A 17,863-nucleotide genomic window follows, 5' to 3' on the forward strand; every position below is an offset into this window, starting at 1 on the left:
TAAAGAAAATACAAATATTGATTAACTGCACATGTTATGTAACATGCAAAAACATTTTTTTGATTAATTTTCAACGAATTTTAGAGTTTTCGGGAAAAAAACTTACTATAAAAAACATAGTCTCAACCCTTAAAATAAAGGGGATGCAACCCTGACTGTAAAATATTTCCTAAATCATAAGTATTTTTTGATGGGAACAATTTTCATATAATTTTTTTGAAAAATATTGAGTTTAAAAGAAAATATTACAGAATGTGTGTTTTATGGGTAAAAACTTAAGGGTGGATTTCACCTTTTTTAGGAACCATTCTCCGCTGATAAGAAAAAACACTTGTTATTGATTTTTTGATTCTCTAGCACTATGCAAAGTTTTATTAAAATTGGTGACTGACACTTGGGTAGGTTTACTTGTCAGTTGACTATTATCATCGTACTTTGTTGCATGGACGTTTAAATATGGTTCTTGTATCAGTTAGACGCAAGAATGGACTGGACAATAGTGGACAGGTTTTTGTAGACAAACTTATTGTAAAAAAAGTTTGATTCTTAGGATAAATGTAAATTCTGTCTAAAAAATATGTGGATTGATCGATGATTTGGAAATACATTTTTTTATAGTAATATTTTAAATCAGAAAACACAAAGTTTTGATTATTTGACTTGTAATTTGTACACTTTGGCACGTTTCGCGATTATTTTAAAATAGGCTCTTTTATACTGTTTTTTTAAGCACTCTTATTTATTTAATTCCAAATGATATTAAATTTTTTTTTCTCTCGCATAGTACTTTTTACAAGATCGACACAAACGTATGATTTTTCAACACATAGATCCATTCTTTGAAAAGCAGCATTAAATGTCTCCATTTGTTCAAAAATTTTAATTAAATCTTGCAATGTGAGGCAAAATTCAAACAAAGCTAAGCTTTCAGAAATATTTCAAGCATTTGCAGACAGAAAAGAATCTGTTTCTGGACCAATTGACTTATTTTTAGAATAATTAATTGTCAGGAAGTTATTTTTAGATAGTGATTTTAGCAATTTTATACGGACTGTTTACCTATAACACAAATGTGTTTTTTATTTTTGTAATAAAATGAAGATGAGACGCAAACATTATAGCACTTTAATAAAAATAAGTAAATTTTTTCACAGATGTATATCTTTTGTTATAAAAATTTTTGTAAGAAGTAGAAATCAATCATCAATGAATAATGAGTTATCAAACATACCTTATAGGGTAAAAAAGTGACAAAAAATGGATATCGTTGTCCTTCTTCTCTCTAAACTCATTAAATCTTTTAGGAAAATCTCTAACAAAATTTATAAGATCTCGTACTTTGCTATTTGTGTTTTTTTTACCGAAGATATACCTTCAAGAGCATCTTGAATGTATAAGATTCAGCAATGAGCAGAGCAATGTATCATTCTCTTGGTTTTACTTTATGCACACGAGTTTGAAGGCCTGTGATTCTCCCATGCAAGCACAATACTAGCACCTTCGTCATATTGCCCTCTTACATTTCTTATATCTCAGTTGTGCTCAAATAAACAATTCATTACAAGCTCAGATGAAATTTTAGCTTTTATATATTTTTTTCATAAAAATAACGTTCATAAGATAACTTAACTTAATGAACATTTTTTTTCAAAACTTTACTTAGGATAACATTTTTTCACAAGCAACACAACATCAGTAACGGTCTTAAATTCTTGATTAGATGCTAAAATCTAAAACAAATTTCTTGTATCATAATATACACGACACCATATGCAAACGTAACATCATACTTTTCATAACATCAAAACAGTTGTTAAAAGACACACACGGTCAGGTTCAACGTTGCTTGTTCAGTGACACACACATGACTGAGCTGTTAACTCGAAAAAAAGTAAATCCAGTGATTTTCGCTTTGTTAATAGGGAATTTCTATGACTTTTCACGTTTTGAAATAGTGAAAATATTTTTAACCTAAATATTAGTTAATATTCATTATTTTAAAAATGAACACCTCGTTCACTTTCGTAAGTAGTGAAATCTATACTATTTCAAATTTAGAGAGTGGATTGTGCAATAACTACCTTGGCAGTAATGATGCCCTTGGAGCCAGACCTATTGCTTTTGCTTTAACAGAAGAAATTGTGCATGTACAATACAGGTCCAGGTAGAGTGCAAACCAGGTCCAAAGTAAAAAAAAACTGTTCTAGTTGGCCACTCTAAGCAAAAAAGTAAAAACGTTGTATTACAGCTTCTATTGAAAAGTATTTTTTTTACTTTTTTTTTTTAAACTAATTTTATGATACGTGCATTTGAATGACACAAGCGGCAAATAAAATGAAAAATTATTAATGGAAATACGTTCCTCTGTGATAAGTTTTTTTCAAGTATTATTTTTGGTTATTTTGCTGTTTACTTGTCGTAGGTGAGCTACTTGTCCTCAATAGATAATCATAACATGTATACTTAGCCAAACAATGTGTTGGCATATATTTAATAACAAGAGTTATTAGGATACGTATTTACAAGAACTCTGGTAGTGGGAATGAGAAAAATGAGAAAATCGTTTGAAAAAGCTGATCTTAGGACTTTTGTAATAAAACTTTAAAAAACAGGTTCAAGTAAATGTGTATAGGTATACACTTGTCTGTCCAAAATAGTTGCCAATGCTAAATGATGTACCCTCCTCCCTTTCCACTCTCTAGTTTCCCTCGCTAACTGTGATAAAAGACCTTCATGGTCTTCATTGGATGTATCAGGGAACTCTATTTTTTATTACCATAAGCAAAATACAATTTTGTCAAATAAAATCCGTTTGCAGACGAGTAGAGAACCTTTTTCTCGTGCTTTTAAGACGCAACGAATCATTCCGCAGATCTTTTCTGCAGCTTGACTGCTGCATGAAAAGTATAGTTAAAGTCTAGCTTTGATGTATTGATGGCAAAGGAAAGAGTATCCGAGGCATGCCGAAACTGGCCGATTAGGACCGAGTAATACGAACAGAAGGCCATATGCGTCGCTACCAATGCTTGCACCACTAACAAGAGGTACGCTGTATTACATTCGTTGCCTTTAGTGTCATGCCAAACTTTTTTTGAGAGATATAGAATTAGTTACCCTCTAATAAAACGCCGGTCTTCCTGACCCTGTTTTCAAACGTAAGCCCTTATCAAATATTATGCCATGAATTACTAATACACTGTAGATAAAGTACTGTGACTAAATTGGTCATAGTACAGCAGCATCACTGACATTGAAGTGAAAATTATAAAAAGGTGTAATCCAAGGTAAGAGGGCGCGTGCACTAGGTACCTATATCCGCGTGTTAAACAGCAGTTCCTCTGCACATAGCTTTACGTATTCCTCATTTTGTTGTTTTTCATTAGTCTTCTGACTTTTTTTGTTGTCATATTTTTAATGATTAATCTTGTTGCTGTTGCCGTCGTTGTGTTTGTGATAATCCAAGTGTAAATAACTTAGTGCAGTGTTCAGTGACTTATGGGAGAGGTTGAATGTGGCAATAGAGCTTAGGTTAGTTAGTGAGTACTCTACTTGAGAGCTTAATAATTCTTAATCTTGTGGTAGAGATTAACTATTTAATTAGTAATAAAAATATTTCGCCCAGTCGAATGTTACGTGGCTAGTGAGTTAAACTTAAAAAATCTTTAATATTATTATACACAGAAGTTAATCCTTGTGAGCTGCTGAAAAATAGGAGACAAACGCACGATCATAAAATGAATCTAGCACTAAGAGTAAAGGCTAGAGTACTATGCCTCTTACCTGGTTGAGTTAGTCATCAACATACTTTCACAACTGTATTACAGCTCTGTAATTTTCTTGAGTTATTTTTGCCCACTAGAATTTCTTGAAGCAACCATACTTATAGCTCTTGGCTCAATTACAGTAATACGTATTTGCAGCATAGACAAAAAAAACTCAAATTCTCAGTTGTGGAAAGCTTTTATGAAGACAGACTCCTTGCTGACGGGTAAGCAGAAGCAAGTAGTTAGTCAGGATGCAAGTTGCCACACTGTTTAGAGAAAGCGCCAACTTGCTTGGTGGTTCAAGCACAGATACCTTACAGACCCATCAAATACAGCAACATCACCAGCAACAGTTGCAGCATCAATCTATGGATTATGGACAGCACATGCACCATCTGTATAAAACGTAGGTGTTGTACAGTTTTATTTTTTTGCACTGATTATTATCTCATTAGAATAATTAATTACTCAGCTTAAGGCTTAGGGAAAAAATCTGACAATTTATGTACTAAAATATAATTATAAAGTAATATTTAAAACCATAAGTTGTGAAATGAAATACATGGATGTCATTAACAAAGACAAAACAATTGAGAACTTAATAAAAACTGAAAATACTTACTTTTTTTTTGAGTTAGTAGCGTAGTTTGGGGGAGTTTGAACTTTTCGAGGTGTGTCCAGACATTAGTACAGATTTAGTTAAGATATATTCAAGTGAAATAGTGGTATACATAGATATCACTATAGAGTATTATAATTATTAATAATCGATAGAGATATTAAATAGTACTGTTTCAAAAATTCGTCTCAAACATTTCTTTTAAGATCACATAGAGAGTTTGATTTGTTTTGGATCATTCAAATGTTTTAACAGATTGTTTTTGCAGATCAACCATATTGTTCATTAATAAAACAAATTTATTGTAATGATATCACGAATTTGTACAACTGTGGGATAACAGGCTCTTTCAGTTCTAAAAAAAATACATTTTTCAAATAGTTGTTGTCGCAACCTTAGTATTAGAAACCGAAAACTCAAAAGAAGCTTCAACCTGCATTTGATAGTTAATCTAAGTATATTTATGGCTTGTAATGGGTTAGTGAGGATGATATTCATAACAAAAAGTGTAAGTATCTGATGTGGGAAATATTGATAAAAATGAATAATATAGCATATGTAGTATGTAATTATTGCAAATCAAGTTCACTCTTAGAACGAAATTATGTAATTAAATAGGTATGCTTAATATCTTTTTTCTAATGCAGAAATTTATATGGATAAAAAGTATTTTATTAGCCATTCTTAACGACCTTTTTGTTTGTGGCCAACGATTGATGCATTATCATAAAAACACTTTCAAAATAAGTATGCACCAGTGCTAAAACATCGAAAACGTTAAAAATTTGTAACGTATTGTGCTAAAGAAATTTTTTTTTTAAGTTTAAAATGTCTTTTACTGAGTTTAAGCGAATTTTAATGAAATTTTAGTGACTTTCCACTAAAAAGTTAATAGCACGAATTTTTAATCTTTAAGTTTGATTTCTTATGTATCAAACATAAATCTAGAAATAAAAAGTCAGGAGATGTATGGCTTCATTTACAAAACTACATATTTTTTAGACAGTCGTTCAGTAGCACTGGTTTGATGACGATATACGTATGGTATACTATTTATGGTAATTTTTTATGGTAATTGTTATTATCATTGTGTACTTAGACGTAAAATATGATAAGCCCATTAAATTAGGAGTCTGAAGTTTCGAGTGCTTGCTTTGAGCATTTTTGAGTAATTAAGAAAAAAAAGTTTAATGACGTACTCTAGCCATTCCAGTAAAAAGAAGAGAAAAAATTGTTCAATGATTTTTTGAAGTTTTTCTAGTTCTTTTGGAACTATTTTCGTAGAATTATAAAAGTTTTTAGTCTTAAATTGATCTAGCAAGTATTTAAAATACCAGAGTCGTAGTAAATATTTAATTTGGCTATAATACATCTAAGATGTATTTTATTTGATAAGGTCCATTGTAATCTTTGCAGCGACATACCATCGTGCAACATTTGTAGATGTTTTTATAAGACATTTTATCTTTGTCATGGTAACTAAACTCAAGAATTATTATAGTAGTATGTACTTGTCCAATAATTCTAGAATTTGTAAATATTTAAGTCAGATTTGAGCTTACGTATGATCATAGCAACGTACCAGTAAATGTTTTAATCAGCCTAAAAGAACAGAACTACATTCTAACATAAAACGAAAACTTTCGAATTTATGCAAAATATTTTTCAACAGGGTAAAACGGTAATACACAGAAAAAAGAAGTGTACAAAAAGGTATTATAACTATACTATAAATGAGTATATTTTTCAGGGAAGCTAAAACATACTGACCTCATGACGAAAATTATTACGTTTAGAATAATTTTCATTATATATTAAATAATTTTTATTCTGGAACAGCCCTACAAAAATTGGACAGCATACTAAAAACTACTATGTCTTAATAAAGTGAAAATTGTGATCATATACTTTTTGCTATACGACATAGTAAATTTAATTGTAATCGTTTTAAAATGTCCCACATACAGAAGTAGAATTTGCTATGTGACGTAGTAAAATTTCTCATTCCACTGAAATGCCATTCAGTATAGTAAAAGTTACTATGTTCGAGAGTAATTTTCTATGATAACTATAGGTATATGTGCCTGTCGAGTGGTAAAATTTTAAGGTTATATGAATTCCATCAAACAAACAAAAAATAATAAAAATAAAAAATAAAAATCCCTTGATTTTAACTTTATTGTGTATATCATGAACAGTACACGTTTTCATACGTACTCAACAATAGTTGCATTATATCGAGTTAGAAGACGTTGATACAAGTAAGAATAAATTTTTCGTTGACTAATTTATTGTTTTTTTCCATACGCTTTGAGATTATATATTTTTTGTAATGTTTGTTTTCAGAAAAATGGATAAGGTTATCAGAGACTATGGAAAATTTATTATTACTTGTACAAACATCTTTTAATTCGATAAATTTGTAAGATTAAATTATTAGTGAGTAATTGTTACTTACTTTCATGCATTATCTCTGGTCCAGTGACTCCGACTGTCACCAGTGGTGGCACTCTTTCAAACTATTGCACTGTCTGAATGTCTCAGCTTTTCTATAAAATATAGTAATTTTTAAAATAGGTGCAACACTTTTTTCAACGCAACTTTTCTCAGTGTGGCAAATAATAATTCATAAGTATATTCAAAAATTATGGAGGAAAATTTCATACTTGAAATGAGAATCAAGTAGCGATTCTCAATGAAAATCATAGTACAGAAAGTCAGTACAATAATTATTTCGAGAATGAGATTTCCACTTGCAAGGACAATGGTGATCTAACTTTTATTTTTCTTATTTTGTATATATTTTACAAACTGTAAGAAATTTGTTAAGTGTAAATTGTTATGAGACACCTAAGACTTATTTCACTAAAAATTATTATAAACTATCATTTATTCACTTAAAAAAAAATTTAGCAAAATAATTACAAAGGGTACATTTCCACAGAAAAAAGTTGTTGTTTTAACATGTTTCACAATGACGTAACTACGAATGACGATAATTTGAATTAATGATAACAATCTTAAAACTAATTGTTATTGGTTTTTAAGAAAAAATGTAAGAACATAATGTTTGAGACAGGTATGACAAAAAAAATAAACTGAACAATAAGCAATGTTAGCAAATTATGGTAGTGTTAGATAGAGTATTAACGTACCGGTAATAATAAACATCTAAACAAACGGATAATAATGCTTTTTAGTATAAGTTTATTTCTTTAAAAAAATCTCACACTTATAGTCGTCTATGTTCAACTTACTACGTTAATTTCAAGAAGACTAGTTAAAGTAATTACTTATCAACGATAAACAAAACTTTTGCAAGGAACTACCCAATTAGTTTACCATGATTTTGAGTAATAAGAGCTTATCTTACACTGTTACTATGCCTAATCTGTAATAAAAGTATAATCATGGTTGCTTACAAAAATCTGATGTTTTTGAATTCAAACTATTAAGGTGCCCTTAACTCGATTAAGAATATTATTAGCATTTTTTACAAAAATCTGTTACAGTACAATACTTTCCTCACAGTTTTTTCATTTCTTCATTTCTGCAAACAACTGCACTACATTTTTATTGTGAAATACTTATTTTATAATGAATCCTGCATGTATTACATAATTTTTTATATAATCAAGTAATAGTTGTTAAATCTCAACTTCAAATAAAAAAATACTCACCTCTACTAGGAATGACAATGAAATAACATAAATATATGACATACAATATAACTTAATGTTACCTGAAAAAGTGAATGGTTGATTAAATAGCATTCCTAAATTGTAAGTTAATAGAATTTGAGAATATTAATCTCGTAAATCTCAAGCATTTATGTCCAACGCAATTGACTACTTCTAAATGTTGCTAAATAAATTATGTGACTAGTCTCAACCAATAACATAACGATTAAAAAGCTTTATAGTACGTTCGTTTAACTACGTAACAATTGAAATTCCAAAATGGGATTAGGCTCATTTAGTAATTTTATTATCATCGCAAATGTTCTTCATTAATCGTAATTCTATAGTAAAAATAGATAATAAAATTGCCACTATTAACCTACCAAACAATTTTTAATTCCTTATCCTTAATTTTTTTTCTATTTGAGACCATATTAACAAGAAATCAATGACCGTTGACTTCCTTGCGCTAGCTATTTTCTTAGTAAATAATGATTCAAAATCATAAGCAGAATTTTTTCAACGATCATTTTCTAAGAAAGTTTTAGTACAATGTTCACCTGTCTAAAATTTGAAACAGGTAGTAAATATTTGTATCTTTTTAATTAAAGTTGTTTTAGATGTTTCTGGCAGTTACAAGAACTAAGTTACTTTCAGCAACATAAATTTAACATAACTTCAAATAGTAGAATGGTGACAAAAAATGTAATAAAATCAAACAAATAATTGTTATACTAAAAATTAGACCTGTGATAGTAAAATCATACAGCTTATGTATTATTACGTACATATTTTAAGTCATAAATTATATGCATCTGTTCAAAAATAAATCACAAGACATGCAACAACAGTAATTTCATGCTATTTGAAAATTGTTTTTTTTATTAATAATTACTAATTTAACAGAGTTTCTCGTAGGGGCTCCATAGATAAATTGAAACATTAAATTGTTTGTAACAACGTCAAGGTTATAAATACTTTAAAAGTTATTAACAGACTGTCTACTACTGTCTTAACCCTGAAATGGAGCAATTAAAAACTCATAAAAAAAGTTAGTAAATTAACTTTTTTACATAATACGTACCTGGTTTCAACGATTATCTATTTGTTCAAACAGTTTTTTTGGAAATTTTTGGTTTAATTCTCGTCATTTTTACGCAGTATGTCAAATTTTTTTGTTACGCTTCAGTACTTCTTCAGTACTTTAGTACTTTATTACTTTCCATTAGCGGAAACGAAACTTACGGCTTTCCTCATGTTTTCTCACATTAAAAATTTGACAATTGTAAAATTTCTTTTGTCACTCAAACAGGGTAAGCAATAAAACTTAATCAGGTGAGAATAACGTAAATATATAATATATATGTGTTTGTGTTGAGAGGAGCTACCAGCTTTTGTAGCTCATTCAACCTGTTTTGATCGACCCATAAAGCCCCCAACCAAACTGTGCGAAATTCGTCTTTCACATTCGCTTTACCTTCGTGAGGCTGCGATAACATGAACCAAAAAAATATCCCGGACTTGTCTCACTCGTGTCTTACGTCAAGTTTAGACATGAATGTGACAAGCTCATGATATTCTTTTGGTTCATATAATCGCAGCCTCTTTCCTTTCCCCATCAAGCGAACTACAGCGGGCGCTACCAACTGTGCGTGCTTGAACACACACAACTCAGTTTCTCATAACATTATAACTGGCTTAACAAGATAGGGAGCAAGCAAGACAAAACCTCTTAACGTCACAACACCTGCATGCATCTAATATCCACGATAATCACTTAAATCATAATCAGTGTGCCTGTTCTACAATCTTTTGTGTCTCGTTCGTGGTTTTGATTAAGGTAGCTTCCTTTTCTACTGCTCTTGTCAAGTAGGAGAGTTTCACTTGGGTATGTATACGTATATATGTACATCGGTGTTCGTATTCTGCTACTATCTGATAATAATGAAGCTGATTTTCACGTCTTTCTTGGCAAATATCTTTGGGAAAATGCCCAATTACCAGCATTTTATATGAAAGTATTGAGAAGAACAGAGATTTTTCTACAAGTACATCATAATTTGTCTGCTCAGATTTTTTATTGTGAGTTGTTAAATGCCTGTAAAGCTGACATTTTGATGCTCTACCATTTTAGCTCGTATTAAACAGTTCAACTTTAAGCTAGAATATCTCAAGATTTTGCTCCACTTGAGGTATGAATGAGGACTCCGTTAGATTCAGTTGATCAAAATCTATTGAATGAAACATATTTAACTCCGTAGGTTTTCGCAAGGGAGCTATATGAACTATTAGCAGAGTTAAATAAAGGAGTGGAATTTAAACACCAGTTATTATAAAAAAAAAAAAAAAATTAATTTCTTTACAGGCATGGAATTAATGTGTCACATCCACTTTATTGTAATCAAACTTATTAAGTCGTACAAGAAAATTTTTTCATATTTTTCTTAAGACATGACACAAACTTAAATTTTTTCCAGCAAAACTTAAATCAATGAAATAATTATTAACCAAAAATTAATTCGTATGGTTGTATGATCAATCGATGCGTTACGTTAATATGACACTAAGTAAGAAAATTAACTTCAGATGCAGTGTACTTTATGAAATGAAAGAAAACGCATATTTCTCTGTGACCCCTACGGACCCAAGTTCTCCTACCTACCGTCACGCCCAGACTCCTTACGATCAGGCAAGTGATTCAATTAAATAAAAACAAAATAATAAAGTTGAAAAACTACTCAAATTCCACAGCCAGATCAGCATGGTCAATGATAAGTGAACAGCAAAATGTTTAAGAAAATTTGTTTGTACCATATGCTCACACATAATCATATGTACAAAAATCTGCGTAAAAGATAAAATAAAATAAAATGTGATACTTGCATTATCTTTCCAGACCAAAAAAAAGTACTACCTATACAAAGATTAAAGTTGGCATCAATTTTTTCTTTCGAAACAGGGTGGCAAGAGAGAAGCTTTTATGACACAGTTGTAAAAGATTGAGTTTTTGTAATATTTTTTACATAACCAATATTTATTCATAGATGTTAGAGTTACATCCTTGTGTAAAATACTTTTACATACGCAATTTCACCATACTTTCCTTATGAAATATATTAGTGCTTATTCAATGCTTAAATCAGTCGTTAATTGCATTGTTGATTCTTTATTAATATTGTAGTAGTTATTACTAATTTATCGTTGAATCAATACTTTCTCATTATTAATTTAACAGTATTAAAATTACAAGCTTTGAAAAAAAGTTTTTCAATTGTAACTACAACGCTTATATGGAAGAACTATTTGGGGTGAGTGTTGACTATTAGTGTTTAAGAGCTCGTTTTAAAGTAAATGAAGTGGCTAAAGCTGAAACTAAATCCATAACCATTTCACGTGTTCAAAAAGTGCAAAAATTTTGCGCCATTCCATTACGTAAAAAAGCATCGTGCGGCAGTAACTAGAACTACAACTGTAGCCACGGAGAACACCTCGAATTATTACATGGTGAACTACTAACACCGACTTAAGGAAGTTTACTTGCTAAGAAAATTAACCTCAATATATTAATAATACTTCAAATAGAGATAAATTAGTGTAAGAAAAACCTTTGATTCAAATTCCAAGTCCCTTAATAGCTCATAAAGTGAAGTATTGGTAATTTAATTTTTTTAACGTGCAGTTTTATGAGAATCAGTACTTTTTTGATACATAACTTGCAATATCTGGATAATCAACGTAAAAATTTTATTGGAAATTTTTTTGGAAATAGCTAAAAACTTAGTGATTACGTATCTATAGTGTCATCTTCATTCATGGTTTATGGAATGAGCAATAAATTAGTGAATAAAACAATTTTCCTTTAACAGCTACTGTTAGTGCATCATGTTATATATGTATATATAGTCATAGAGGTTACATAAACAGCTGATCTTATGCGCCAAAAAGGTGGGGTACGAGTAAACTTCTTTCAACTGAGGCGATTTAACGTCAATTAATATAGATTCAAGATAGATTGAACACAGAATCGATATAATTTACGACTTATTTTGGCATTGATTCATTTAGAAGGGTCTAGACAGATGTTACATACGCATTATACATTCCGGTATATTAATACTTTTTTTTTTTCGTGGTGCAATACTTAGTTTAAAATCCCCTTAGGAGTCGTCATGAAAAGAAATGCTCCGAGGACAGCTGTTGCGCTTATAATATTAAAATAAGGAATGATTTTTTTGTACATTGTAATTAAAAAAAAGTTTATAAAAAAATGCAAAGAAATTTCTATTTCGTAACACGTTTGTCACAACATGGAATTTTACATAAAATATACTTGTAAAAATAAATATCTCTGAATGTATATGTATAAATAAATGTTCGTACGTCTTTATTAATTAACAATAAAATTTGTGTAGCGGAAAAATAAAAGAATTACTATTGTTGGTTACGGTTCATGCCTGTTCCGTGTAGAAAATAATTTTAAAAAATTAGGTAGCAAAAAAAGTATTACGACCTTCAAGCACAAATAATACTTTATTTTATAACGTTCTTGTTATAAGTATATAATATATATTATACATTATTATTATAGAATAAGTTCTTATCAAACTTGGACTATTAAATAAAAAATGTTTTCTAATGTGCACAGTAATGCCAAAGACATATCATATAGAACAAGCGCACTGCACTGAGAAGTAGACGGTGATACCAGAGCTGCACCCACTTTGCTATATTAAGCTGATTTTACATGGTCAAATTGGGAAAATCATGCCGTTTGTATATTCGTGCGACTTTATGGTTACTTTAAGAATGTAGGCTTGTCCTTCCCTAAAGATTAAGGTAAAAAATTTCCGTTAAAGTAGTCACGTTTTCATCGTATTCCGTGCATCTGCAAATGAAAAGTACAGGATTCACTTAAGGATTTTTCCATTAGACCAGAGAAAAAAGTGACAGACTTATTGACTTACAGCAAGTAAAAAGTGTGTTAAGAGCAGACAAGGCAGACATAGCTATATGATCCCTTCTTTTTACTTTTAATATAACGCAACCTAATGTTACATTTACTTATATGGCAGAGAAATGGAGAGAGATGGAAGTATAGACGAAGAATGTCAGGTGACAGAAAGATGCAGAAAGTTATTTGTTCGTTTCACGTACATGCGAGAGAAAGTGAAATAAAAGGAGGGAGTAAGAGAAAGCAAGAGAGAATAAAGAATAAAAGGTGGCAGAGAGATGGAGAAAGCAATCTGGATCAAAAGTTAAAGTCAACAATTATTGTCAGCGACAACTCTCACAGAAATAAAGGAACCTTATGGTTAGCGGAGATCCCAAACATTTTTGTCAGATTTTAATCTGGTAAAGAGTTTTGTTGGTATTTAAGAAAAGCCATTTGTTTAGGACTTTATACTAGCCAGAACTAGAACAATGGATAAAGTTTAATAAGCTGTTACATGAAAGAACCATTAGCAGCAACATTAAAATTTATTTGTTCCCTGGAATTAAACATGAAAAATGGACGTCCTTTTTTCATCTATAATGCCTTATCTTCATTTGACATAAGTCTTTGTAGATAACATTGGTGTTAGATAAGTGGTACAGTTTTGAATTTCTGACGAAAAAAAAAAATCGTTTTTCCCTTTTTTCTTAATCTTAAAATTACTGTCAATTTGATTTCTGATATGAATTACTAATATTTACTACATGACACTTCTTAAATACCAATAAAACTCTTTATCAGAAAAAAATGTAACAAAAATATACGTAAAGAATAACATGGCCAAAACGAGCTCCGAATTCGTACGAAATTGTTTTTCTGTCATTTAAAAATATACGTTATAAAGTTATTTATGTTAATGTGTAACAAGTGAAATTATAAATCATTTGTTAAGTTCACAGATGTACTGCAATAACGTTAAGTTAAGCATTTAAAAAGTCAATAGATAAACTACTTGCCATGTATCATTCAGATTTTCACAACTTCACCTTGGATGATTTTGGTTCATTATAATAGATATGACATCATGTTACAAAATTTGTTTCTGTGATTTTTTTATTATTAAACAATAAGTAAGTCCAAATGCGCATCTAAAAAAAAAATAATTAAATTTTTTACAGAACAAAGCGCAAAAAATACTATGAAAATAAGTTGCATTTAGGTAATGTGACGGTAATACTTGTATTTGCTAGTACTTTGTATCTTTTTGTCTTTTTTCAGCTGTCTGTAACGTTTTTTTATTTGCAAGTTAAACTAATAGTAAAAAAGTAATTTGTCTATTTTCATAGTCAATGTGTGGATATTGTATTGAATGTCTCATGATGAAATTCTTAAAAGATACACAATTTTATTAGTTATTTTAATCGTATGGATGACAATACATATGCTGTACGATAGCCATAGGCCTAATCTTGTTTAAAAAAATTTTTTGTTTTATATCGATACATATTTTTGCGAATATGTATTATTCTGTTGTACGTTTACCTTATACCTTGAAAAATGGATGAGCTCCCTCTAACTGCCTCTTTAAATAAATGTTCATTTAATATTAAAAAAATTTTTTGTAAAATTCTTACCAAAATTATCAGAAGCGTCATAAAAAATCTTTACTCTAAAGACAACAGCATTTACAACCTATATAAAAAAAACTTAAAACGCCCGAAAAATTTGTTGAATTTTCTAGGTCAAACACTGCTTAAGAAGTTCAAATTATAATTCTCACTCGTTACTTTGTAGTTTAGACTAAGAGTAATATAAATAAGTGCTTAGAAAATAGTGCAAGAAAATCATACATTTTTTAAGTGTTGTTTTTATTGCTTGAAATGGAAAAGACAGATCGAATACAAGAAATTGAAAATCGTTGTGTAAGTTAACAATGATTATTTTAGTTTTTACTTCATCGATAGTAGTATGATTTATAGAGTACATTTGCAAGTATAATAAAGTTATTAACCAAATTAGATCCTAGTTTATAAGATCCATTGTTACGTGGCTGAAGCCTTTTTAATCGTTATGTGATAAATGAAGAGTATCCTCAAAAAAAAGACAAAAAGGTCCAACCCAGGTTTTTCACTTTTACTAGAAAAGCCGTAATTAAGATAAAAAACAGAGTTCTGCATGAAAAAGATGCACAATTTAAAGACAAGATAAATGAGCCCTTATGGGCCTAAATTGGCCTTGCCATTTTTCCAAAAATTACCAAAAAGAGCCAAATTCGCCTTGTTTTTTACGTCAGTCATTCCAAAAAATGGCTTTAAGAAAGTAGTAAGACTATATAGGGCCATTTATAACAATTTATTCTCTTAGTAAGTTGTTAATACAACTCTCGTTAAATTTTTGTGTTTCTATCTTTTTCGTCAGTATCCTAAATATGTATAGCAAAAACAATTTTTTTGCAAAGTACCAGCAGCGTTGTTGGCACAGGCGCGCCACCGATTCAGGCCACGCCATCTTTCTCGCAGTGGTGTTGACGTGTTGTTTAGCAAGTTGCTTTAAGCTGATAAGATGCGGTTGAAAAAATTATTGATGTCTCCTGATCTAAGCATCATAAATTAACAATTTTTTTTAGTATGAGGTAGCTCGTGATAATATTGAGATTGCACGGATCATCAACATTCTAGCAATAAGCATAGCTGCTGCGAAAATAATATTAAACTAATTACACTTTATAGCTTTGTTTTTCTTTTTGTTTTCATATGCGTTTGGATGATGATATTGTCAAAATTTAGTGGGGTAGTCAAAAATCACAAAATCTATGTTTTGTTAAAGTTTAAAGTTAAAATGTTTGTTAAAACGCCAGTTACAAACTATCAAAAATAGGGCAAAATTGGCACTTTTTAGCAGTTTGTAGAGAAATGCTGAGGCTGATTTAGGTCTACCATGGCTTCTTTCATTTGTCTTAAAATTAAGCATCTTCTTCATGCAGAGCGCTTATTTTTCTGTATTACGGCTTTTCCAGTAAAAGCAAACAACCTGTTTAGGCCATTCTTACCATTTTTTTAGACCTATTGCATACAAGCTTCAGCCCTCATGTACACTGAGAGAAAAATGAGATGCCATCTATCCTCGCACGGCTGTATCGAGTACTAATGTAACATAGACCTACCGACCCAGGCCATGGGATAGCTGGTGATGAGGTGATCCATTTTGAACTCATGCTTTCCTAAAGCGCGTTCAAAACAAAATGTGCTTTTTTTCCAATTAATTTTTAAGATACTTCTAATTGGCAAAGCTGAATGGCATTTTAGAAAAATGGAGAGTAAATATAGATCAAGCGAAATACGTATGAAAAATGTACCTATGTTGGCTAACAACTTTTTTACGGCCATTTTTCAAGAGGACCTTTTTTGGTTTTTGTTGTAGCTCACGAAAAGTTTAATACTAATCAAATAAAAATTTTGTGTGTATTATAAGGGTTATAATATCGGCCTTGTATTAGAATTTCAGCTCTAAATATTGTCCGAGATGCGAGTTATTAAATTTCGAAAAAAATGACTCAAAATGTCAGTTTTTGCGATTGTCGAACAAATGGCTAAACCAAACTTAACGTGGCTCATTTTGCGTCTGCATTTGTGCGTTTTAAAATTGCTCATCTTTTTTTGTGTACGATCCTTCGGTTTTTTTCTAGACATGGAAAACATGTTTTGCCCATTTTTGCCATTTTTCGAGGCTCTTGCTGACATTTCTACTTATTAAATCCCATTTTAATTTATAGTACATTGAAACTACTACCCTATTTTCTTTTCAGCTAGCCAGAATTTTGGGGATATCGTTATGATTTTTAGCTAATTCTACCAGACTACTGGATCGTCTCTCGTCCCAACATGTGTGGTAGCTCAGCTGCACCACCTGAAGGACAGAGGGCAATTCACTTTTTTCTCAGTTATGCTCAAAACTGTAGTTATGTTTGTTGTCAGGCTCGAGATATAAAAAAAAAAGTTCTTTGTGGCCCAGTCTGGATTTCTCAGGCAAAAGTCTAAGATCACACTTGAGTGGATATCACTGCAGAGATGAACGTTTTACTCAGTCAGCTAATCTGTATGCAAAAATCTAACTTGTTATGAATATATTGCAACTAAATTTCTATCTTTATTTTATCATTTCTTTTTTCTTTTGAAAACTGCTTTCAGTGTTTCCTAGATTAGGCTCTTAAAGAAAACATCCCTTTCACCAATAATGATTTAAGGTGTTTCACCAGTAAACTTGAATGTCTCATGAACTGGATGAAAGTTTGAGAGGTTGTTATAAAAGTCCCAATGTACCTACACTCAAAATTTTAGACCCGCTTAGCATGACAAATTCGGCGTAAAAGCTCTACGAAAATTTTACTTACAAGCCAGTTGACATAAGAATGGTAATGGATTTTTCCCAAACCAGATAAATATAACCATAAAAACGTTTACGACAATAAAATAAAAATGACACATTCATAGCTAACATCACGAGCTTTCTCTATGTACTTAAAAATTTGGGGCTAAGCGTAGATTTTACTGAGAAATTTGACGGAGAAGTGGGTTATTAATTGATTTTGCCATCTTTTTACCTATATACAGGATTCAGGGATGACAGCCATGGGGGGGGGGCAGTGAATAAAGCCTTTGCCTCCTCTTTGATATAATTAAGAATTGGTGGGAACACGTAGGAGACTCGTAATGGAACAGTAAATACTGTGTACGGGAAAGGTGGGGGAAGTGGAGAAATAGTAGAAGGTCAGTGAGTGGTTTTGGGTATAACTTCGTTGTGTTAAGTTAACAGAAAATTTATTGAGGGCCTGTTGGGCAAAAGCTTGGAGTTAGTGCAGGTGTAATAA

The 17,863-nt window shown here is 30.7% G+C and overlaps 1 protein-coding gene across 2 annotated transcripts in view; it reads left to right on the top strand.

Annotated features, from left to right (window-relative positions):
• The first annotated feature begins 3,060 nt into the window (after positions 1–3,060).
• Tdg (Thymine DNA glycosylase) overlaps positions 3,061–17,863 on the top strand; it is an 889,072-nt gene continuing 874,269 nt past the window's right edge. For both annotated transcript variants that reach the window (XM_089595813.1, XM_089595819.1), the window contains exon 1: positions 3,061–4,170. In XM_089595813.1, the coding sequence (XP_089451939.1) occupies positions 4,016–4,170 (155 nt within the window). In that variant the 5' untranslated portion in view covers positions 3,061–4,015. The remainder of the gene's footprint in view (positions 4,171–17,863) is intronic.

The sequence above is a fragment of the Copidosoma floridanum genome, unplaced genomic scaffold (assembly GCF_036245765.1).
Source record: "Copidosoma floridanum isolate Cflo_tuat_1 unplaced genomic scaffold, Cflo_Japanese_pri ptg000004l, whole genome shotgun sequence".
NCBI classification, from domain to species: Eukaryota; Metazoa; Arthropoda; class Insecta; order Hymenoptera; family Encyrtidae; genus Copidosoma; species Copidosoma floridanum.